This window comes from Eumetopias jubatus, unplaced genomic scaffold (genome assembly GCF_037043125.1).
Source record: "Eumetopias jubatus isolate StellerSeaLion01/CBP00866 unplaced genomic scaffold, mEumJub1_p1.0 scaffold_17, whole genome shotgun sequence".
Taxonomy (NCBI): Eukaryota; Metazoa; Chordata; class Mammalia; order Carnivora; family Otariidae; genus Eumetopias; species Eumetopias jubatus.
Window position 1 is genome coordinate 11,996,868 of NW_028274823.1, and position 25,905 is coordinate 12,022,772.

The 25,905-nt window shown below is 40.2% G+C and overlaps 1 protein-coding gene across 4 annotated transcripts in view; it reads right to left on the reverse strand.

Annotated features, from left to right (window-relative positions):
* Nucleotides 1-4,788: 4,788 nt before the first annotated feature.
* SEC23IP (SEC23 interacting protein) overlaps nucleotides 4,789-25,905 on the reverse strand; it is a 40,946-nt gene continuing 19,829 nt past the window's right edge. Inside the window, exons 12-19 of one of the 4 annotated variants that reach the window (XM_028121780.2) lie at nucleotides 24,252-24,347; nucleotides 19,828-20,025; nucleotides 15,188-15,343; nucleotides 14,507-14,609; nucleotides 12,724-12,909; nucleotides 11,888-12,047; nucleotides 11,324-11,425; nucleotides 4,789-5,162 (exon numbers count right to left, since the gene is read on the reverse strand). In XM_028121780.2, the coding sequence (XP_027977581.1) occupies nucleotides 11,344-11,425; nucleotides 11,888-12,047; nucleotides 12,724-12,909; nucleotides 14,507-14,609; nucleotides 15,188-15,343; nucleotides 19,828-20,025; nucleotides 24,252-24,347 (981 nt within the window). In that variant the 3' untranslated portion in view covers nucleotides 4,789-5,162; nucleotides 11,324-11,343. Of the gene's footprint in view, nucleotides 5,181-11,323; nucleotides 11,426-11,887; nucleotides 12,051-12,723; nucleotides 12,910-14,506; nucleotides 14,610-15,187; nucleotides 15,344-19,827; nucleotides 20,026-24,251; nucleotides 24,348-25,905 lie in introns of all 4 variants that reach the window. The other 3 variants (XM_028121779.2, XM_028121777.2, XM_028121778.2) reach the window with 3 other exon arrangements.

A 25,905-nucleotide genomic window follows, 5' to 3' on the forward strand; every position in this document is an offset into this window, starting at 1 on the left:
CATCGGGGGTCCCGTCCCTGCTCAGCAGGGAGTCGGCTTCTCTCTCTGCCTCCGCCCCTCCCCCTCTCCCTGCTCGTGCACGCGCTTGTGCACTCTCAGGAGCTCTCTCACGCTCGCTTTTCTCGAATAAATAAAACCTTAAAAAAAGAAGTTTCCATAATACAGTCTCTTAAAAGTCACTTTTTAACATAAGAAATGACAGAAAAGGGGCGCCTGGGTGGCTCAGCCGTTAAGCGGCTGCCTTCAGCTCAGGTCATGATACCGGGCTCCTGGGATCGAGCCCCGCATCGGGCTCCCTGCTCAGCGGGAAGCCTGCTTCTCCCTCTCCCACTCCCCCCTGCTTGTGTTCCCTCTCTCGCTGTGTCTCTGTCAAATAAATGAATAAAATCTTAAAAAAAAAAAAATGACAGAAAAACAGGGTGGGTCATCCCAAGTATACCATTTCCACCTGTCCATGAACCCAAACTGCAGCTCACCCTCTAACCAATCTACTAGCTCATGGCTGGGCCCTTGAAAATCCCTGGTGTGTTTTAAGTGTCATCATACAGCTTCATACATTCTGAACATATTTTAAGGTGATTTCCTAGAATACTAAGCATGTACACTGTCCAAATTCGCTTCCCTTGACCTGAGACTAAAAGAAGGAAGTATATTATCTCATGAGCTCCCACTGGTGTTAACGTGAAGTCATTTTCCAAGTGTTCCGTGAGGCCGATGGGTTTGGGGAAAATCTAAAAGGGTTGGTGTTTTAAAGCAGGAAAACAAAATGTCAAGGAAAAAATTAAGAAGGAAAAACACGTTTTCTTGATCCTTATCCCAAAACGAGCTTAGAGAATCAGGGCACACAGAGGTTACACACAGGCACTAAGCGTGCTTCTGAGCTGCGTGAAGCAGGCAAATCAGCATTAGCATCTCCGCCCTGTCACCCCACCCCAACTGGCTCCACCGCCCCTCATCCTCCTTTCTAATGACCACCACCTCTTCCAGGCTGCCACACTTCACACACCTGCGTAAACCGCTAGCAGCCCTCAGCTTGGAGAAACCTGGCCCAGGGACAGGAAGTGGCAGCGAGCTGGCCATCAAGGCCTGGGTCTACCTGAGTGCTCCTGGTGACACGACAGTAACAGCGATCAGAACAAGCGACATTCTGGGTGTGGCTACGTGCCTGGTGCTGTCACACACATGTTATTCATATTGCCCTTTGGTCTCACAACTCTGAGGTCGGGGAATTTCACGGCAGTGAAAATGGACCAAAACCAAAAAACACTTTGCCTGCCGAGGCATTAGGGGGAAAATGTCTTGCACAAGGAGCCACAGCTAAGAGCCTCGACACAAAGAAAGGCAAGTGGGCACCAGAGGTCTTTATGATGCTATCAACGTTTTATCAATTTAGAGGTGAAATGCCAGGACAGGGGCTCCTGGGTGGCTCAGTTGGTTAAGCGTCTGCCTTTGGCTCAGGTCATGATCCCAGGGTCCTGCATCAGGCTCCCCACATCAGGCTCCCTGCTCAGCGGGAAGCCTGCTTCTCCCTCTCCCTCTGCCTGCTGCTCTGCCTATTTGTGCTCTCTCTCTCTCTCTCTCTCTCTGTCAAATAAATAAATAAATAATCTATCTTTAAAAAAGAAAAAGAAATGCCAGGAGAAGGCTGATAACCTGCTGGAAGGAGGACAGACATCTCGGGGAGATGCTCTGCAGGGAGATGGACAACAGCAGGAACACCGTGTTGGCACCTCAGCTCCTCAAGGAGGGTCAGAGGGAGAAGCAGACTCCCCATTGAGCAGGGAGCCCGATGCGGGACTCGACCCCAGGACTCCAGGATCATGACCTGAGCCGAAGGCAGTCGCTTGACCAACTGAGCCACCCAGGCGCCCCCTGATCATACCCTTTTATTGAAAATTGGATTTTCTTTGTTTCTTTTTTTCTTACATTGTGCTTTTAAAAAATATTTAACTCTTTTGGAGTTAAAATGGGAAATTTGACGCTCAAGTACCTTGAATTCAAATAGGATTTATTAGACAAAAGTAGAAAAGGCAGGGGTTTCTTCATTTTTAAATCAGAAGTTTATATTGTGGTTGTATTAGAATCTCAAATTGTCGAAACCATTTTACCATTACAGATTAGAAGAGTAGTCATCTTTTTAATCCTGTGGGCACATGTTTTTTAACTTACAGGAAAAAAGTACATGAATATGCCTACATTTTTATGGTATTTGAACTCCTCCTTCCCACCAGGTGGTTATCTACCCTCTGCCTCATTGCCAAGGCTCTGTGGGGATCACATCTTTCCAGTAACATACTTACCTCAAAAATCAATATAACCTGTGTAGTTTGTTATAATTACACTCTGGTTTTGAGAAAACACCCTTACTTGGTAGACTCAAGAAACACACAGGTCTGTCAGAGCTGCAAAGTACTTTCCCCTTGTTATACGTCAAGTTAACCAGCCACGTTACCATCATCAGTGTTGTGAGGACTCCAAACACCAACTTCAGACCAACTTCAGACCCGGATGCTTTTTTTGTCCCATACTTTGCATATGAAACCCTTTCAGAAGAAGGAGAGATTTGACCTTCCCCACCTGGGGAAAGTGAGGGTGTTTACCCAGATTAGGGCCTGGAGTGGAAGGTTCCAGGAGGAGATAAGCTCTTCCTGGGGAAAGGGGGAGGTCAAGCTTGACTCAGATGCTCACATCTAGATTATGTTCTGGAATTTGGTGAAAGTTCTTACTTGAAAAAGGGTTCTGCTGCTTTTTAAAAGTGAAAAAGTTTTTTTAAAGTTATAAGTTTAAAACCACTGATCTGGATGGTCTTCCAAGGTCTCTTCCAAGTGTTAGATCACGTTTTGATTCTTAAAATTCTCTTACTCGGAAAATATTTGGAAAGTGCCTTACTATGTAACAAGATTGTGCTAAGCATGGTGGTATCAATAGTGAACAATAAGCTAACAAGTGCAGATTCTGCCCTCATGGGACCTAGTAACATTTTGCTTTTTTGTTTTGTTTGAAGAAATGGAAGAGTAGGGTGCCTGGGTGGCTCAGTGGGTTAAGTGTCAGGACTCTTGATTTCGGCTCAGGGTCATGATCTCGGGGTCGTGGGATCGAGCCCTGAGTCAAGCTCCGTGCCCACTTGAGATTCTCTCCATCTCCCTCTGACATCTCCCGCCCGTGCATGTGCTCTAAGTAAATAAATAAATAAATAAAATCTTTAAAAAAAATTGAAGAGTAATATAAATTCATGTCCACAGGCAGAGTCACCAAAAAACTAATTTATGTTTCAAGTGTTAAAATAAAATTTCACGATTCCTGGGGGCGCCTGGGTGGCTCAGTTGGTTAAGCGACTGCCTTCGGCTCAGGTCATGATCCTGGAGTCCCGGGATCGAGTCCCGCATCGGGCTCCCTGCTCAGCAGGGAGTCTGCTTCTCCTTCTGACCCTCTTCCCTCTCGTGCTCTCTCTCTCATTCTCTCTCTCAAATAAATAAATAAAATCTTTAAAAAAAAATTTCACGATTCCTGAAACTCAGCTGGTACACATTTCTTCTTTGGACACTGGCTCAAGTATTTCTTCTCCTCTGCCCACAATACTCAGAAGACATAGGCTGAATGATGCTGCTGAAACCAGCTGTAAGTTGAAAAATCAAACTAGACTGGATTTTATTAAGTATATATAGATAACATTCATTTTTCTTTATTTCATCACTTTGGGTTAAGTTAAGTGGAAATTAAGTGAAAAGCAGTAGTACTAGGTGTAGAGACATGAAGGCCGAAAGGGAATCAGTGAAACTGTATTCCAGCCCAATCTGCCCCTAGATCTGCAGCCAGAGAAAGGCAAGCACTGTTGCATCCTCAGCGATCGAATGAGGTAGCTGGCATGAATTATGTTGCCCGAGATCACGTGCAGCTCTAAAATTGTTGTCTTAATTCAATTATTAGGAGCAAATGCTATGAATTAACTATATACAGCAGGGACTCACAGTGAAAAGTAAATGAACGCTGAACTCACAGGCCCATTTTTAAGGAAGACGAGAAACATTTGCTGCTTTTTAAAAATGCAATTACTATTTTATTCACACTAATTAGAATATATACACAAAAAATGTGTATCATATGTTGCTTTCAAAAAATTCTATGTTCCATGAGAACTATGTAATAAACAGTGTAAAATGTTTCTACCACATAACAAAAGAAGAAATATCAGCATTCCCGTGTATTAGGAAAATATTTAAGATAATTTGAAGTTATAATAAAACAAAGTGAAATATTACAGAACAGTCTTTTCAGGAAGTAGATTTATAGTCTAGAAGCAATACATTTCATACTTTGAAACACTTTGGTATAAGTGAAATTAATACAAAGCAAAAAAAAAGAAAAAGAACAACAAAAAAACCCCCAAGAAACTCTACTTTGGTTCTCACATTAATTGAAAGTTTAGCAACAAGGCAACTGCATAGCTAACTCCGATGACAAAATGGAAAGCCTCCCATTTGCCCCCCCAACGCCCCAACTAGCAGACATGGATGTCCCGGGAGGGCACCTCCCAGGACTTCTGTGCTGCAGGAGCATCTCACTTCCACAACTACATGCTCAGCAAGCGCTTGAAAGGCTTCATAAAACCTCAGATTCAAATTGGAATATAAGCAATCTTGGCTACTTCCTCTTAGACACAAATGACCCCTCAGTAAAGCAGCTGGGAACTACAACTCACATTTAAAGTAGAACACAAATTTTTGGAAAATCATATAACTATGGTTTCTCAAGAAGTCCATACTTGAATAAAAGAACATACTACATTAATTACAAAAAAATGCAAGTTTAATAGCCCATTGACAACAGGTCTTTAAGAAACAGAAATAACCGTCTGCATGCCACAAATATTTCTTCATTGATATCACGCCATTACTTTGACAGCTGTACAACTAACCTGATCTGAGGAATTTTTAACTGCATCATTTTTAAAATTATATTTTCTTATCTACACTGTCCAAACATGGTACTGATTTTCTTCATTGTCTTTTTGTTCTGTACGTTTTCTTTTAAATGACTTCCTACTTGTGAGAATTCTTTCTGAGCAAATGTTGATGAACCACTTTTCTGTCATCCATCACAGGAGCAAAGTGGGAATGTCCTCTGAGAGTTTTCTCAGCAATGTAAATTTCTACTCCAACTTTCTGGAAAGACAAGAAAGTCTTTAAGAGAAAAAAAGAATCTTTGGTGAACTTTGCAAACTTACAGTAACAATATACTACGCACTGTTGTTCCTTTCTGAAGTAAAAGAATATTCTGTCAGGTGCTCAGCTTTACCACACCTGCACCATTAACTGCCTCCGAAGAACCAGGCCTGTGAGCACAAGGCCTCGGGGCTTCTGAAGGGACAGAAGTGCAGCTGGGAGTGTTCAGTGAGATTAACTAGTGTGGTAGATCTTCAGAACACAAAGAGTATAGAAAGTAAAAGAAAAAATTCCTGTCAAGTTCATGTGAGGCTTTTTAAAGAACAATTCTAAAAAGGACTAAGGGAGATAAACACAAAGAATTATTCAACAGAAGTGCTCTCCACTTAACATGAACCATGTATAGAGCTGTCGATATTCTAAATTAATTATTTCATAGTATTAAAACGGTATCAGGAACTTAAGTTCCTGCCCAAATTTTACAACCAAATATAAGAAGAAAGAAAACAATGAACAGTGAACAATTATGTGAAATGAAAGGTTCTTAGTTTTTATTATTAGGTGATATTAAAATCCTAGAACAATGTTTGGGTTTTGTTTTGCTTTGTTTTGTGGAGAGACTGTCAGGGATACTTGAGTCATTTCAAAATTCATTTGGAACAAGAGCCAAGACTTATGGTATACTAGAACTTGCACTGAGACAGTAAAATCTATCAAGTTACAATCACTAAAACACCATATTTCACTAAGTGTAAGACACCATCAAATGTAAGATGCACCATTATTTTATGTACCCATGCAAAGAAAAGGAAAGATGCTCAGGATACAGAGTCTAAAAGGAGACAGAGACCACCTCAAAAAGTGGGGACACTGGAGGGCTAGAGCCTCAATGAGGGGTAGAAAAAAATAACCCTTCCTCTACAAGGGACAGCAAAGAAGTCTGCACACGTCTTCCTTGACAATGGGAAGAGGGGGAAAAATATTCCTTGGTATTTGAACTGGTCCCCCAGCCCTGCCAGCCCACAAATTTTGTGGTCTGAATTCACACTAGCAGCATAGTCCAAAATATCTCAAGCAGAGAAATTAGTTTAAGAAGACTCAGGTTGGTAATGACCCCTCCCTCCCGCACCCCTTCCCCCCACCCGCCCCCGGCCCAGTAAATGGCAGAAAAAAATGCAAACCATCTCGGGAAGAACTCAACTGCCATCCAGGCAACAGCTGATTAGAGGATGCAGTCCAAATTTAAATATAAAATGTGGAATCTATAGGACTTGAAATCAGTGAAATATGGTAGGCAGATAAATAAGTCTATAGAAGAGATGTCCCAAAGCCTAGAAAACAAATACTGGGTACACTTATTGTGATGAGCACCGAATTACGTTTGGAAGTGCTGAATCACTACATTGTACACCTGAAATGAATTTAACACCGTATGTTAACTACACTGGAATTAAAAAATTTTTAAAAATCAATTTTCCCATCAAAAAAAAGGGAAAGAAAACAAATACTAGGCATATAAAAAAATGTCAAACATAAAAAAATGTCAAACCAGAGCATATCATAGAAACATCAATGACAAAAGGATACATTTCAATATATGGCACAGGCAAAAAAAAAAAAAAAACTAAGAAAAAAGTTAAAACCCTCTCTATTCTTCTAAACTCTATTCTTCTAAACTATAAAGTTAAGTGAAAACCAAAATCATTTAAGAACAAAAAAATTTAACCATAATTATTGAAATGATAATCTCAAAAGACTGGCCTATTTTTTTTTTAAGATTTTATTTATTTATTTTTACAGAGAGAGAGAGAGAGAGAGAGAGAGGGAGCGCGCGCACAAGCAGGGGGAGTGCCAGGCAGAGGCAGAGGGAGAAGCAGACTCCCCACTGAGCAGGGTGCCCAATGCGGGGCTCGATCCCAGGACCCCGGGATCATGACCTGAGCCGAAGGCAGTTGCTTCACCAACTGAGCCACCCAGGTGCCCTAGGCCTACCTATTTTTAAAACATGCTCTCTATCCACCCAACCCCCCAAAAGCCAAAGCATAAGCAAAAATAAAAGGCAAATGTCAAACTGGAAAACAACTCTGCAGTGATGAAGCGTTAATACCCTTAAAATATCATAACTATAAATCAGTTAGAAACAAAAATACCCTACACCACATCTCCACACCTTTTGCTCAAAGGCCAAGACTAGACAACTGACAAGACAAATGGCCACCAAAATATACCAAAAATGCTCCATGTCACTAGTGACGGAAATATAAACAAAAACAATGATAAAAATTCATGGCTATCAAATCAGCAAAATTTTTAAAAATGGTAATACCCAGTGTTGGCAAGGATACGGGAAAACCAGCACTTACACAGACATGAAAATTGAGCAACCTTTCTGAAACATAATTTAACAACAGGTGTAGATCAAAATCCTTTGCAAATGTGCAATATTCTTAGATCCAGCAATGCGACATGCAGGAATTTATCCCAAAGAGATATGTGCAAAAGGTACATGCAACTATGTCAGATTTGTAATAAAGCTGGAAAAACACTAAACACCCAACAATGGTAGATAACATAAATACTTTAATAAATAATAGAACTATAAAATGGAATACAACTATTGAACATCATGTATCACCAAAGCATTGTTTATATTAGTAAAAGATCAGAATAACCCAAATGCCCATCAACAAAGAATTGGCTAAAAAACTACAGTGCAGCAGTCAACGGGATACGACACAATCATTACAAAGAATGAGACGGCTCTTATGTTCTGATAGATCTACTTCTCTCAGTCTGAAACGATCTTCTTTCCCCAGATACCCACCTGGCTTACTTGCTTCAGTGACACGTTACCAGTGAGAGCGTCCCTCACCATCTTATACAGAATAGCAACTCGGCCCACCCCAAGTGCGCTCCCTCTCTCCCTTACCTGCTGCTCTGTTTCCACCATCTGGCACCCTGCAGTGGTTTCTTTACTGTCCATCCGCCCCCAGAGGAAAGAGGATCCTATCTCTACCAGTGCCCATACTCCCCTCCTTCGTCCGCCACCGGGAAAGACGCGTCCCTGCTCCTTTCTTAAGGCTAAATGCTTCACTTGGCCTTGGCCCCTTCCCACGCTACCTTTTCAAGTATTTCCCTCCACAATTACCCCCTTTTACTCTTTCCTTCTCAATTTCACCCCTAATACTGGATCATTCTCAGTAGCAAACAAACACACCTTGCTGTCATAAAGTGTCCCCATCTTATTTCTATTATCCTTCACAGCAGAACTCTTTCCTCTCTGGCCCTTACCTCTCCTCCACCCACTTTACCTCTGCCATGACATGAAAACACCTTTGCTCTCAAGGTCACCAATGATGTCCTATGTTTGCCTCAAGCCAATGGCCAAGTCTTGGTCCTCCCCTTCCTTAGCCTCTCTCAGCAGCACTGAACACTGCTGACTACTCTCTCCCGAAGCAATCTTCTCTCAGCTTCCCTGAGATCACAAGCCCCCAAATCTTCTTTCACTTAAATGGCTCCTCCTTGTCCACCAGGCCTCTTCTCTTCTCCACTTACACACTCCAAGGTGATCTCATCCTGTTTCTGGTTTCAAATGGCCACGTATATGCTGATAATTGATTTTAAGGTCATTACCTTTAGCTCTGAGCTTCAGACCATCAGCTCCAGGACATCAACTACTGACTAAACAGAACAGAACTACAAATCCCCATCCCCACACCTCACAAAATAACTATGCTCTGTCCACAAGCCTTCTCAGGAAAAGGTACCATAATCTACCCAGCTGCTCACATCAAAATCCTAGGAGTCATCCTCAACTTCTTTCCTTCCTCCTTCATGATGAGCTTATCCAGAAGTCCTGGACTTCCCTCCCTCCAAAGCATACATACAACTCAATCATCTCTCACCACCCCTACCACTAGAGCACCAGTCAATATCACCACAACCTCTTAACTATTCTTCCTCCCTCCAGGTTACCCAGCAGTCTGCCCTCCAGCCAGCACCCAGAGCATTCCTTCTCAAGTCTAAGCCAAGTCATACCACTCTTCCCGTTAAAACCCTCCATGTTTCCATTATACTTTGAGTAGAATGCAAAGGCCTTGCCAGCTTCCTCATCACCAGGCCCACCCAACCCTGACTCCTCTACTCCTGAGCTCCCCTTCAGGATGGCAGCATCACCCCAGCCATACTGGCCTGCTTTCTGTCCCTCAAACATGACATATCTCTTCCCATCTCATGACCTTTGCAGCTGCCCTTCCTTCTGCTTGGATCATTCTCCCCAAATCTTCAGATGTCCACCTCCTTCTCATCTTTCAAATTTCAACTCCAATGTCATCTCAGCGAGGTCTTCCCCAGAAGCAACCCATCACTCACAATACCTTCCTATTTTATCTCCACAAGACCTATCAATATCTGAAATTTACTTACAGATTGGAGCACAGGTGTACTACTGATCTCCTCCCGGTAGAAGGTAAGTTCTTTAAAGGTGAGAATACTATCTTATTTTCCACTTATCCACGGCATGAAAACTGGTGCCCAGCACATAGTGAGTACCAAATAAATATTTGTGGACCAAGTGAGAGACTATTTTGTAATTGAAAATCTGAACTGGGGTAGCTTTTGACATTACCTTTAGTTTATTTTAGTACTGTAATACCAGAAACGGTGAGAACAGATAAAACTGTATCAAGAGTCTGATTATAAAATGGCTTTTCAGACCTCTTACCTATCTGTTGACTAAAACTCCCTAATCTACATTAGGAAATGATCTAAGTGTGCATTAATGGAAAATTGGCTAAAAAAGATGGAATATAGCCACATTACATTTCTATGTAGCCATGAAAGAGAATGAAAAAGATACAAGCCAATATGGAAAGCTGTGCAAGTTATAAGGCTGATCAAAAACATCAAGTTGCAAAATAATACGTTCAATGAGATCCCTTTGTTTTTACACACACGTACATTTAACTGGATGTACATGGGGCAATCCAAGGAAACCCTACTGAAAGTGGTTCTCTCTCCAAAATAAGAAGGTGGGGGCTGAACTTAACATTTATTATTTGAAAATTTAAAAGTGGGGTGCCTGGGTGGCTCAGTCGTTAAGCGTCTGCCTTCGGCTCAGGTCATGATCCCAGGGTCCTGGGATCGAGCCCTCTATCGGGCTCCCTGCTCGGCAGAAGGCCTGCTTCTCCCTCTCCCACTCCCCCTGCTTGTGTTCCCTCTCTCGCTGTCTGTCAAATAAATAAAAATAAATTCTTAAAAAAGCAAATTAAAAAATGCCAGGAACGGGGCACCTGGGTGGTTCAATCAGTTAAGCGTCTGCCTTCGGCACAGGTCACGATCCCAGGGTCCTGAGATCAAGCCCCACGTCAGGCTCCCTGCTCAGCGTCTTCTCCCTTCTCCCTCTGCCTGCTGCTCTCCCTGCTTGTGTCACTCTCTCTCTATCTCTCTCTGACAAATAAAGAAATAAAATCTTTAAAAAATTAAAATAAAATAAAATAAAATAAAAAATAAAAGGATTAGAAATAACTGCCAGTGTCCTTTCCCCCTTATTCGTGTCTTAAATGTACACACAGTGCCTGGAACCACAGGAGCCATCTTATAATTATGGATTAAGAGCCGACATGCAGATAAAAAGATGCCGACAATGTGTGAATGTCCAGTGATATCATTCAACAGATGAACCCTTCCTATTACACAAGAAAAATAAACCTCTATTCATTTAAGGTACTGTGAGTTGGATTCTGTTACCTACAACCAAAGGAATTCCTAACTGATATTCCTGGGAATACCTTTTAGAAAAAAATGAAAATAAAAGAACTCAAATTTTATGCAGAATTAGGACGAAAACTATAACATGTCAGAAATATAGCTTGCAAACCAATTTCCCTCTTTAATGTCTCTATTCTGAATTTTTTAAAAAAAGAAAAAAGAAACACTAGGAAGAAACAGAAAAAAGGGAAAATTCTAGTCAACATCAACTCCATAAAAAAGACTTCAGAGGGGCACCCAGCTGACTCAGTCGGTGGAGCGTGTGACTCTTGATCTCAGGATCATGAGTTCCAGCCCCACGTTGGACATAGAGATTACTTAAAAAAGAAAAAAAAAAAAAGATTTCAGAATGAAACATTCAGATTGTATGCACACAATAAAGATAAACTTACACAGTGACACTGCAGTCCAATCAATGCTGGGGTTGTTCTGGACTAATGTTCATTGTTCGATAAATTTCTTTAAGTAACAACAGAGCAGTATCTTCAGATTCCCTATCACAAAGAAAAGAACATTTTTACTTAAGAGACCTCTATGCATAAAGGTGGAAAATGCAGACTTTGTTCTATTCAACCCTCACTAAGAAAGGCAAATGACAATACAGTAAGTGTGGTTTTAAAGCTGTCCTTATAAACTGGGTGGATACCAATCAGCTACAAAACAGCTATGTTGCAATCCTCCATGGTGACAGGATGGCTTTTCAAAGTCCCTACCACTCCCCTTCTGTGAAAGGTATCCCTACAAAATCAGTGTGCCAGTACCAAAGGCCTTTGTTCAAAGAGAGATGATACACTGCCATCTTGTGGATAATAAAGGGGGAAAATAGACTTTGAATATATGGCAGTTGTAATTAATATTCCATCATAAATGATGAATCAGTTAGAGTCTCCCTAAAACTGCTCTATGTGCTAGCACCTAAAGGCCACATGAATGTTATCAAAGAAGAAACCACTTACCAATAGCATAAATGACTCTGAAGAGCGAAAAGATATTCATTAAAACTCTCTATTGGCTTTTCTTGAAGAACGTAGTCAATTCGGCGGCCTCCGTTTAGCATTCCAACCTTTCCTAAGTAGTCCTCATCCTTGGAAAAATCTGGACTTTCAACAATCTTTTCTGCTAGAATTTAAACCATTTCAATATCAAAGTCAATCACTTAATCATTATCCTTTGACTTTAGCTGACTTTCTGGGCTCAAGAGAATATCGCTTGACACACGTAGCAACCTGGGGAACTAGCAGGCTCACTTGCCATTCCTCCAAAGAGCCAGGGGAAGGAAGAGGGGCTGGTTACCCGAGAGAGAGGAGAAAGAGCCAACGAGCTGACAGAAGTTTTGAAGAAAAGGGGTGAGAGAGCATTGTAGAAAGAAAGGAAACAGAATTAGAATCTGAGAGTCAAAAACATCATGGCACAATGACCTAACAATGCAGATAAAGTCTATAATACAACAACACAGGGAAACAACAGCATCAGGAAGATAACTTCTTACAGCGGGTCTTTAAAATGCTTGAATACAAGCTTAGCTCTCAACAATGATACTCCACTCTGGCCTTAGAAATCTCAACAAAAACTTAAGATTGCAGAGTAAAAAGTCCAGCAACTATCAGGGTAACACCCAGAAAAAGACGGACATGCATTTTGAAGGAGTTTATCCTAACAGATTTTCCTTTATAAAAGAACCCCTCCATTTTAATAAAAAAGACCAGAAAGGAAAAGCACCATTAAATAATTCGTAAGTATTATATTTACAAATAACATTTGTACTAGAAAATGCCTCAAATGTCCAATTTACCTTCAACTACTTGTTTTTCTTCTTCTTCTTTGATTTGATTGGCCACTTTTTCCAGTTCTTCTTGTAGCTGAGTTGAAGAGGTGTGAGCGCGGGCAAACTCGTTTAATGTCTGCCAAGCACTTTTCAGGGAGCTAATAAAACCCTGCTTCAAATCAGATCCCATACGAGAGAGACTGTCTTTCAACTCTAAAGAGATTAAGATGACACATCAAGTCAGTCACTGGATAAAATTCTGTACCACAAAAATTAAAACAAAAGTTAACACTCTTCTCAGACAGGATAAGTCCTCTCTTAAAAGCCAAACACATAGAGTTTCTCAGCCAAGAACTCTCAGCATATTGAAATGTTTTGTAGAGGGGCGCCTGGGTGGCTCAGTCATTAAGCGTCTGCCTTGGGCTCAGGTCATGGTCCCGGGGTCCCGGGATCAAGCCCCGCGTCGGGCTCCCTGCTCCTCCCTCTGCCGCTCCCCCTGCTTGTGCTCGTTCTCCCTCTCTGACAAATAAATAAAAATTTTTTAAAAAATGTTTTGAAGAGTCTTATTCTGTCATTTTTTTTAACAACTAAAGCCAAACCACCCAAAATGTATAAATTTCCTCTCTCCACAAAAGGAAAAAAAAAAAGGGTGGGAGAAGGAGTTCAAATACCATAAAAATGTAGGCATATTCATGTACTTTTTTCCTGTAAGTTAAAAAACATGTGCCCACAGGATTAAAGAGATGACTACTCTTCTAATCTGTAGTGGTAAAATGGTTTCGACAATTTGAGATTCTAATACAACCACAATATACACTTCTGATTTAAAAATGAAGAAACCCCTGCCTTTTCTACTTTTGTCTAATAAATCCTATTTGAATTCAAGGTACTTGAGCGTCAAATTTCCCATTTTAACTCCAAAAGAGTTAAATATTTTTTAAAAGCACAATGTAAGAAAAAAAGAAACAAAGAAAATCCAATTTTCAATAAAAGGGTATGATCAGGGGGCGCCTGGGTGGCTCAGTCGGTTAAGCGACTGCCTTCGGCTCAGGTCATGATCCTGGAGTCCCGGGATCGAGTCCCGCATCGGGCTCCCTGCTCAGCGGGGGGTCTGCTTCTCCCTCTGACCACCCCCCATGTACACTCTCTCTCTCTCTCTCTCTCTCAAATAAATAAATAAATAAATCTTTAAAAAACAGGGGGGGTATGCTCACTTTCCTCCCTCTTCTCCACTGCACTCCCATTCTTTCTACCCAAACCTTTAAACCTATGGAAGATATATACCATTAACAGGCATAAGAGAAACATAAACCCCACTTGGAATTATTACTGATCCATTATGTTTAATGAACATTTTTAATTGGAAAAGTTTATCTAGTTAACAAGGAAGTTAACAGCTCATTTGACTTAGCATCAAGTTTATTTCTTGTTGGTCCTTAATTCCTGTGTTACTCTGCTTCCCAACTCCACCAAACATTATGACAAAATTCTATCAAAATCCAAGCATCTCATCACTTTAGTACTGACTTCCCCCATTCCCAAGTATCTCAACCATTAGAACGCCTTATCAAGGAGAAAGTCATCAAGGAGAAGCAACTCATTCAAAACTTTCTTTATAGCTCTTCTGAACATTTAGTAAACAGGTTCTAAACACATCAGGCACTTAAATAACATTAATTTTGTCAGAAAAGATCTAGTGTTAAAATTTTCATAATTCAATTACAAATGACAGGAAGGACATAATTCATTAGGACTAACAGATTACAAAATGAGAGGAAGGAAACAAGTTATTATAGTATTTGCTTTTCACCTAAATGAAGTCTTTTTCTGCCTTTGTGATGTGGAATGAGAACCGCTTTCAGGTCCAAATCTGGAACAATCATGGGCTCTAATCTATACGCCACTGGATCAAGCTGTAAAAAAAAGAATTGGAAATTTAGGAAAAGCTCTTTTATCTTGAGTTATGTACCTTGATTGGGCAACAAAACGGATAACTACCAAACCAGAGGTTTTTATTTTTTTTCACAAGTTATTCAGCTACTGGTAATTATAAGACGACTTCCAAATTTGTGAGTAAAATTACTTTGCAAGCAAAGCAATAGAATTATTTCTTTAAACAAAGGCTTTCTGGTAGAAAAGTTTATTGGACAGTATCAGACTATTCTCTGTTAGGACAAAGAGTTGAGTTGTACATCAAAATCAGAGTTAGTTCCTAAGAAATAAGAATCTGAGAATCTGGGGCTCCTGGGTGGCTCAGTCGTTAAGCGTCTGCCTTGGGCTCAGGTCATGATCCCAGGGTCCTGGGATCGAGCCCCACATCGGCTTCTCCCTCTCCCTCTACCTGCTGTTTCCCCTGCTTGTACACTCTCTCTGTCAAAAATAAATGAAAACTTAAAAAAAAAAAAAAAGAATCTGAGAATCTATTAGGATTTATATAGGTTTCTATGTAGGTATTTCATCTTCAAAATAAAAAGTAGTTCAAGTCACTCACTGGATGATAAATATTGAAGAATCCTTTACACGTTGGAAGCCTGTAGTTCTCATCTATCCTATCCACTCCTCGAATGGTGAGAAACATACCAATTGGAGATCCCAAGGCAAAGAAAATCTCTGGTTCAAAGTCTAATGAGTTGTAAACAACAGAAACCTAGAAAGAATCAAAAAACAATATAAGATCATCATTCCAATGTCCTATAAAAAAATTCAAAGTTCAAGCTGGAACTGCACTTAATTAAAAGCATCTCAACACAGAGGAAGCCACTCTAGGTGTGTCCTATAATGCTTATAATCATTGTCAGCTATTCCAATGGGAGAAAAAATTTCTCTTTAAAATCTTCATAGACTATTACATCCCGTCTATACTTTTACTTGTTGTCCAGCATAATATACACAGTATACAATAAGCATTATATTTATTATAATCATAAATACCATTAAAAGTGCAGACTCTAGATTCAAACTGCCTGGGTTTGAATCCTGGCTCCACGCCTTACTGTGTGACCTTGGGCAAGTTTCTTAACCTCTCTTGCCTCAGCCTGTTTCCTCATCTATAAAATGGGGATCATAACAATGCCAAACTCATAATGGGGTTGAAAAATAAATAACCTAATCCACATATAGTGCTTAGCACAGAGCCTGGCGTATTTTAAGCATTCAACAACTGTTACTTCTCTTATAACTACCATCTTTGTTTGTTCAAGCAAGTTTCTTTCCAGTAGAAAAATGCTTTGTCCCAAGAGAGCCTCTGTTTTGGCAGCTTGCATGTAGCCCCTCAGCTCACTGACAATTGCCTAGAGTAAGAGAAAGCACATACATTCATGGCACTCTACAGTTTACAAAACTCTTCTGTTTCTTGCTCAGTGGCAGGATAGAGGTCTTTGTCACTTGAGTATCCTGAGAATGAAGAACAATGAACGGCATAATCCAAGAGCACGACAGAAGCCCCCTGAAAAGGGGGGTACAGCAAGATTATCGTGTCCACTTCTCAGATGAAGACAGTGAAGCTCAGATAGATGACATTACTCACCGAAGAGCACTCAGCCAGTGAATGGCAGAATGAGAACTCCCAAATTCCAAATCCAATGCCTTCTACTACACTAGGCTGCCCCTTCTAACAAAGTCTAGACTGTACATCCCTTGGCTTGCCCTCAGATTTGCAAATTCAATGGTTTCTGCTACTGATGAGGGCCACACAGGACATGCTCTCAAGATTATGCATTTCCCTCAGCTCCAGATAAGAAAAAAGAAGAAAATACGAAGTTAAGAGAAAAATTACCAACTGGAAAAGGTATTTACAAGAGAGATGACAAAGAGCTAATATCCTTAACATACAGAAATTCTTAAATATCCGAAAAGAAAAAAAGAAACTCAGTAGAAAAGTAGGTAAAATCAACACTTCATGAAAGAAAAATGCCTAGAAGACATATGAGAAAACGTCTAATTTCTCTAATGCTCAGGAAGACAGTGAGACACCATTTTCCCTACAAGGTTATCAGAGAGATAAATGAAATATTAAAAAGAAAGTAAAAATCTTCTGTTTTCATGAAAAAGTCCTTTTTCCAGAAGAAACTGATGAAAGTGAGAACACTACCTATCTGTAAAGGAGAATGATAGCACCAGTGTTAAGTGAGGAAAGAGAGGGGTCAGTCTTATAAACTGCCTACGAGAGTACAAACCGACACAACTTTTTCGGGGGCAAGTAGAAGTAACTATCAGAATTTTCGTGTGTACATTCTTGGGCCCACCTACCCCACTTCTACTTATTTAACTGAAGGAAAGAACAAAGAATGTGCACAGAAAATTGGTTTAAAAGTGTTCAGCACTGGATTGCTTAAGAGTGAAAAACTAGAAACTGCCTACATGTCCAACGTTATGGGTGAAACTGTATCCCCACAAAAAAGACACACGTACCAGTACCTCAGACCTTATTCGGAACTAGGGTCTTTACAGCAGTAATCAAGTTAAAATAAGGTATTTAGGTGGGCCCTAATCCAACACGATTGGTGTTCTTATAAACAGGGGAAATCTGGCCACAGAGACAGACACAGAGAGGGATGATGATGCAGACACAGGGAGGAGCATGTGAAAACAGAGGTCTGGACAGCTGCATCTATGAGCCAAGGAGTGCCTGGCAAACTGCCGGAAGCTGGAAGAGACCAAGAAGGGTTCTCCACTGTAGGTTTCAAAGGGAGCGTGCCCTGCTGACACCTCGCTCTTGGACTTCTAGCTTCTAGAACAGAGACAATAAATTTCTGTTGTTTAAAGCCACCCAGTGTGTGATACTTTGTCATAGCAGCCCGAGCAAACTAATACTTTGTCATAGCAGCCCGAGCAAACTAATACATCCAAAAACAAGTAAATGACAAATCATTATCTGTCCAAACAGTAAAACAAAGCAGTCATTACAAATAACAGAAATATTTACTGACATGGGAATATATTCATAATATAGTGTTTGAAAACAGCAGTATAATATTTTGGTAAAACATTATATGTAGTATTTCCCCATTTTTGTTAAAACATATATATATATACATGCTTAAATAAAGGTCTAGAAGGCCTTGTTCAAAAGTTCACGGTGGATAGTTCTGAAGAAGGAGAGTGTATCTTTTCTTTTCTCTTGCTTAGGCAGTTTCTTGGCTTTCTGGCAATGAATGATGCACACAAGCTATTGTTTACACTGCCCCACAACCCTTTGGGTAACAGACCGTACTTGCCCACCCACCATGGCAGTGGCATGTGACTTAGGCTGGCTCAAACAACCTGTGCCCCATTCCCCAGGCAGTACAAACTGGCCAAAATGGACCTGTAACTCAAACCAGGTCAAGCATATTTTCCTAACTGGACCTACCAGGGGAGATTTCTTTTCCTCTGTGGTCATAAAGCTATAAGGAGATGACATACAGACAATGACACCCATGATTCCAGGTTCATGGAAAAAGCCAGCTCCCGGACAGGGACACACAGTGACACTGTCCTGGTCACATGGAGCCCCTGGTTCCATAAATCCCCTAAATCTTCTTCTATACTCTGATCCTTCACAGTTAAGCAAGGAAATAACTGCCCTTTATTTGCTAAAGTATGCTCAAGTTAGGGCACCTGGGTGGCTTAGTCGGTTAAGCACCTGCCTTCAGCTCAGGTCATGATCCCAGGGGCCTGGGATCGAGCCTCACTTCAGGCTCCCTGCTCCACGGGGAGCCTGCTTCTCCCTCTCCCTCTGCCTGCTGTTCCCCCAGCCTGTGAGCACGTACACGTGCTCTCTGTCACATAAATAAATCTAAAAAAAAAAAAGTTAAGGTTTGCTCGTATTTAAAAAGAAGGACATTTTATTTTTTTTTTAAAGATTTTATTTATTTATTTGAGAGAGAGAGAATGAGAGATAGAAAGCACGAGAGGGAAGAGGGTCAGAGGGAGAAGCAGACTCCCTGCTGAGCAGGAAGCCCGATGTGGGACTCGATCCCGGGACTCCAGGATCATGACCTGAGCCGAAGGCAGTCGCTTAACCAACTGAGCCACCCAGGCGCCCAAAAGAAGGACATTTTAAAAATGCAATCTTTATCAATGAACTGGGTTTAAAAGCTTGAACAGACTATTACATACACCCTGTTCCATTTTCTGCCTTCTTTAAATCAGTCATGAATTCACTTAGGATAATGGAACCTTACAAACACAACTATAAATATACTGAAAGTAACAATGTCTAAAAAGATTTTAATACTTCTAAGCCATTGAGATATAAGTATAATAAAGTATATTATTAAATGTAGCACTGTTGACTCCTTGGTCAATTTTTATAGAAATTTTTCTGAAAAAGAAAACAAATTTTTTCTTCAAGGGAAGAACTGTGAATACTAAAAAATGTAAGGTAAGTGAACGCAGCAAGTTGCGCTCACAGATATTTAAGTATATAGTAGTCCCCCCTTATCCAAGGGGATACATTCCAAGATCCCCCGTGGATGCCTGAAACCTCAGATAAGACGGTATTCTATATACTATGTCTCTGCCGATACATACCTACCTACGATAAAGTTTAATTTATAAATTAGGCAGGGTAAGAGATTAACAACAACAATAAAAAAATAGAACAATTACAACAATATACTATAATAAAAGTTATGTGAATGTAGTGTGTCTCTCTTGAAATGTCTTCTTGTACTGTACTCAGCCTTCTTCTCGTGATGATGTGAGATAGAAGGCCTACGTGATGAGATGAAGCAGGATGAATGACATAAGCCTTGGGGTGTAACGTTAGGCTACTACTGACCTTCTGACCATATGTCAGAAGGAGGATCATCTGCTTCCTGACCACAGACGACCATGGGTAACAGAAACCACAGAAAGCTAAACAGCAGGTAACTCGGGACAACTGTGTTCACATGATTTTCCAACTATTGCCAGTAGCTGTTGCTAGCTGCTAGTAGCTATGAGAGACTAATGTTATAAAATAATGAGTGGTGGAAAAAATAAATTTCAAAATAAATAAGTATTTTTTTATTGAGAGAAGTATGCAATCTTACTGAGAGAAAATGTTTTCTCCACCCGCCATAAACGTTAACTATTTAAGGCCAACTCCAATAATAAAGATGTGATTCCAACATAAAATATGCAGCCCTAATCAACATGTAAACTTACCTGTCCAGTGCCAACTTCAAAAGACTCATAATCAACATGCACAGAAGACACATAGGCACCAACTGGAAGCTTCCTCTTGGATTCGTTAGATTCTGAGGGGAGGGAAGCCATTTCTTTAGCTTTCTGAGCACTTTCCTCTTGTCCCTTTGTCGAAGCGGCCATCGTCGCCTTCTTTTCTAATGCTGCTTTTTTCTGTTCCTGTGAAACACCAAAATTTCATAACACAACCCTGAGGAAAAGTTAATCAACTATCGCTATGGAACATGCTATCTCAATGCTAAGGAATGATCAGTAATTTCTTAGGCAGTGTGGTAATCAGAGAAATGTCCTTCTAAATATTTAGGGAAGAAATGCCATGATTTCTACTATTTACTTGAAAATTCTTAAGAAAAAAAATGATTAAGAGACTAAGGTAAAACAGCAAAACAGCTACAGTTAAATCTAAATACTGGCTATCGCTACACTATTCACTCTACTTTTCTATTTAACTTAAAATTTTAATACAAAATGCCAACTATCTTCCTTTATGAACTCAACTTTAGACAGATTAAAGTACCATATAATTGTGAAATACACACTTCCTATAAAGATGTGGATTTGGGGAGAAATTTCTTCCTTCAACATGTTTACACCCATTATGTCTGCATGGAGCCACTGACAAGTCTTCCTCAGAACCATTTGGGGAAGAACAGACGGGCACACTGTGGTTAGAGTCCCACAACGGAATAACGACTCAGAAACAGAAAGGAATGGACTGTAAATGATGCAATAATTGGATGAATCTCAAAAACATTATTTTGAGTAAAAGAAGCCAGATACAAAAGAGTACAGGACGCTGATCCCACTTATATGAACTTGCAGAAGAGACAAAACTCCACGGTGATGGAAACCAGGGTAGGAGTCGTACAGTGGGAGGAGCGGACTAGAAAGAAGCAGGAGAGAACCATCTGGTGACAGAAATGGTCTAACTGTTGTTTTAGGTGGTGATTACGCAGGTGCAAAAACTTTCAAAATTTACTACGCTGAACACTTAAGATCCATGTATTTCTGTAAATAAGGAAGTAAACCAAAGCTCTGGGAGCCTCGGTGGAACCAGTGTATCCCCGCAGTAGCAAGATCAAATCCACCCCCCACGGACCACAGCCTGACACGGCAGCCGCTACGTGAGGGGTATGTGACCAGCTGCCATGGGTGGCCTTCCCCGTTTGCCACAAGCCCACACTTCAGGGTCCTCACTCCCCACGCTGCAGGGGACTGCGTTGTCTCAGGTTTGAAGAGTCACCCGTGGCGCCTGAACAGAACAGCTGGCCAAACCGGCCTGTCTACTAACGAATTCCAAACACTAGGCAATCCAGGAAACAAGTCTAATTGTTTAATTCAGTAGGCAGTAATACAGAAGAAATAAAACTGTCTGCCAGCCTTCCTTTCCACTTCCTATTATACCCCCATCACCTCTCACTGAGTCACTGAGTAATCACAATGAGTGCTCTGAGACTGCTAACAGCCTCTCAGTGCCCCATTGCCCTGCGGCAGTGGTTCTCAAATAACGTCCCCTCGGAAACTGAAGCAAGAGGTTTACTGTGCTAAAACGAAACTACGGTCCAATTCACACACAAAAAAATTTTTAATTAATTCAATTAAAAAATGCGCAGAGGATCTAAATAGACATTTTCCCAAAGAAGACATACATACACACGGCAAACAGGTACATGAAAATATGTTCTACATCATTAATCATCAGGGAAATGCAAATCAAAACCAAAATAAGGTATCTATCACCCACCAGCTGTTAGAATGGCTATCATCAATAAAGGCAATAGATAACTAGTGTTGGAAATAATGTGGAGAAAAGGGAATGCTTGTGCACTGTTCGTGGGAATGTAAATTGATGTAGCCACTACAGAAAACAGTATGGAGGATCCCCCCAAAATTAAAAGTTAAATATACCATACGATCCAATAATTCCACACTTCTAGGGGTATAACCAAATGAAACAAAACCATTGTCTTGAAAAGGCATCTGTACCCCCAATTTCATTAGCATTATTTACACAATAGCCAATATATGGAAATAACCTAAATGTCCACTGATGGACAAATGAATGAAGTTTTGGTGTGTGTGGATGAATATGTTTGTGTGTGTATACATACATACACACACAGAGGATTATTTATCAATAAAAAAAGAACTCTTGCTATTTGCAACATGGATGGACCCTGCAGACATCATGCTATGTGAAATAAGTCAGAAAGAGAAACACAAATGCTCTATGATCTCACTTAAATGTGGAATCTAAAAATCAACAAACATAAAATGGAGAACAGATTGGTGGTTGTCAGAGATGGGGGCTGGAGGGTATAGGAAATGGGTAAAAGGGGTCAAAAGGTACAATCTTCCAGTTATAGGATTTAAAAAAACTTTTTTTTTTTTTTTTAAGTAGGCTCCATGCCCAGCGTGGAGCCCAATGTGGGGCTTGAACTCACAACCCTGATATCAAGACGTGAGCTGAGATCAAGAGTAAGATGCTTGACCACACCCAGGCACCCCTAAAAAAACCTTTTTAATCAAGTTGATAATAAAATTGTCTCAATTTTAAGCTTAGCTACCTTTTTTTTCCTTTTTTCCTCTAGCACTCCGTATCAGCCAGTAGGCCCTAACCAATAGCAAAAGAAAGCAAATGTTAATGGAAAAACCAGAAAGGAACCAGCATGTTCAAAAATTCATTTGTTATAGACACATTTGCTCACGGCTGAAATTTTATAATGTAGTTTATTGCACATATTTTTAAATTTTAAAATTTCTAAAGTTAAAATTAAAATTTAGACTAAACAGATGATTTGGTACTAAATCATAATTTGTGATAGAATAATAAGCAGGTAAGCATTTCACAAGGTTTATTTAAAAGCACCATGACTCTCATGGCCATAAAAACATTCTTAAGAACCCCTCCCTTACAAGAGAAAATACAAGCTCCTACACCTCCCGTTCCAGCCTCCGGGACCCCTTGTCCTACCCTATTCCCAGCTCACCTGCTGTTTCAGCCATAGGTACACACAAGCCCACTCCTGGAAGGCCATTTCCCCTGATCCTACTTCTTTAAGCTCAAACATCAACACTTGGGGAGTCTTCTCTGACCCTCCCCAGCCCCTTCTCCCCAGGCTAGAACCGCCACCCCTCCCCTGGCTCTGACAGCACGGACAGCACTCTGTTACAGGACTGATGGAGTCACTTGTAGTCCAATCTCTGCCCCTAACGAGACTACATACCCTCAGTTCATCTCCAAATCCCAAATACTGACACGGTGCCTGAGCCAAAAGATATAAATAAAATCTTAAATAATTCAACTGCTTAAGCTAATCAGAACAAATCAGTCCCAACTTTATAGTCCTTCACATATAAAGTGACATATGGTAAGTTGTAAATACATAACACAAATAAAAGAACCACAGAAGTTCAAAAGATGGAAGGATCAACATAGACCGTGTTAACAACAAAAAAATAAAGTAGCCACCCTAAGTACTCATATTTCTAAGTACTTAGAAAATCTCTGTAAAATTAATTTGGTTAAAAAATGAAAATTAGGGGCACCTGGGTGGCTCAGTCAGTTAAGCATCTGCCTTCAGCTCAGGTCATAATCTCAGGGTCCTGGGATCAAGCCTGCAGAGCCTGCACTGGACCCCTGCTCAGCAGGGAGTCTGCTTCTTCCTCTCCCTCAGCTCCTCCCCTCCCCCTGCTCATACTCGCTCTCTCTCTCTCAAATAAATAAAATCTTTAAATAAATAAATAAATGAAAATTAAATGAAACAAGTGAGTTTTTCCCAATTGCTCTATTTCTTTCTACATGCTTTTTAGTTGTTGCTTTTTGTATTATTAAGAATTTTTGCTTTTTGGTTATTATTTAATGAGATTTTAGTGGCTCTATTCTTATCTCTTTAGATGGTGAGTACTAAGAAGGGAGCAAATGAGCTAACATTTATTGGGGGCTAAGCTTACATGCATTAATCCAACCCTATAAGGAAGGTAGCATAATTCACATTTTGGAAATTAGGGAAATCAAGGATCCAAAAAGTTGAGCAAATTGCTCATGAATAGGGAGTTAATAAGCAGTTGAACTGGGATGACCAATTCATCTACCTGTCCAGGGCTTACCCAGTTTTTGCACCAGGCAATCCCCAAATACCAATTTTAAAACTGAAAGTCCTTCATCCTGGGAATTCTCTTCAGTCCCAGGAAAACCAGGATGGTCAGCTAGCCTAACTGGGATTGAAATCCAGCTCTGGCTGACTCCAAAGTCTGCACTTCTATCAGCTCCACCACTGTGCCCTTGCCTAACCATACTGGTATTAACAAAAACTTCCAAAATATAAACAAGCCAGTAAAAGATGAGTTTTGGTTTCTGTTTTTAGGGCACAAATAAACTTTACCAGTTTAACTGCTTTCTGTTTTACAAAGTTAGCGATCTTCTTTCTGGGTCCAAGGGGTATGCCCATTTCCTTCAGGTCATCGATTGTACACATAAGCTTTAAAAGAAAACAAACAAACAAGCACATTAATCAGTCTAATGATCGATAAGTGAAACTGAAATCAGGAAATGATAAAATGAAACCACACCACCAAAAGCAATTTAAGATCCAGTCAATTTTTTAAAAGTTAATTTGCTTTTAAATCCTGGATTAATTTAGGCTGTAAAATCTGAGCCCTCCACATCTAAACCATTCTAGTCATGTTTGGCAGAAAATATATGCATCTTGTACAAAATTCAAAAGCTACACAATCAAGCAATGAAGTCTCTCCCCTCCACTCCTGTTCCAACCACCCAATTCTCTCAGCAGCCACTGCAATCTGTTCTCCTTCCAGAGACACCTTCGGAATACACAGCCCGTCTGGTTTTCCTTGTGTGGCCTGCTATGCAAATGGGACCAAACTGTGCTCTTTTCACATAACGTATCTTAGAAATCATTTCCTACCATTATCTCTGACACTGCCTCATTTATTCAACAGCTGCACTGCATTACATGCATGCACCATAAACTATTTCACTGGTACCCTACCAGTGGGCACAGAAGGCATTCCTAAGGTTTTGCTATCATAAACAGTGCTGGAGAGAGTATCCTTATAGATACTCTTGCGTCAATACTTCTGTATTTGGAATTACTACTGGCAAATTGCTGGGGCAAAAGATTTTTGGTATTTTTTGTATTTTAAAAGGTATTACCATCTAAACTATAGGGAACAAACTGAGGGGTGCTGGAGGAGAGGGAGATGGGAGGGATGGGGTAACTGGATGATGGGCATTAAGGAGGGAACTTAATGTTATGAACACTGGGAGGTATATGCAACTGATGAATCACTGAATTCTACCTCTGACACTAATAATATAGTATATGTTAAATTGAATTTAAATAAAAAATTTTAAAAATAAAATAAAATTTCCAACCCTATCATTTTGAATAGACTAAAATCTTCATCAAAAAGAAAGTTAATCCTCATTAAAAAGAAAATAAATAAATAAAAATTTTAAAAATAATAATAAAAGGGATTTCCAAATTGCTTTCCAGAGGCTGTACCAATTTATAGTCTTACTAACAATATGTAAACCGTGCCCACTTACCCTCATCCTGGCCCCATAGTATATTAACAAGCTCCTTATTTTTGCCAAACCGAAGTTATAAAAAAACTCACTGCACTTTCAATCTGCCTTTTTCTCAAGAGTTTTCATATGACAAGAAGCCATTTGTTATTTCCTTTTCTGAATATCTGTTCACAGTCTTCACCTATTCTATTGTGTTGATGGTCTTTGTGTAACTAATTCATAGGAGCTTTGAATAATAAGGAAATAAGCCCCTTTGTCTCTAATGTGTGTTCCAAATATTCCTCTTAATCTATCACTGGCCTTTAGGTGTTGTTTAAGGCATCTCCTGCTATGTAATTTTTCTTTTATGGCTTCTGGGTTTTGTGCCATACTTAGAAGCCCTTCCAGATTATACTAAAAAACAAACAGGGCGCCTGAGTGGCTCAGTCAGTGAAACGTCTGCCTTCGGCTCAGGTCATGATCCTGGGATCCTGGAATCGAGTGCC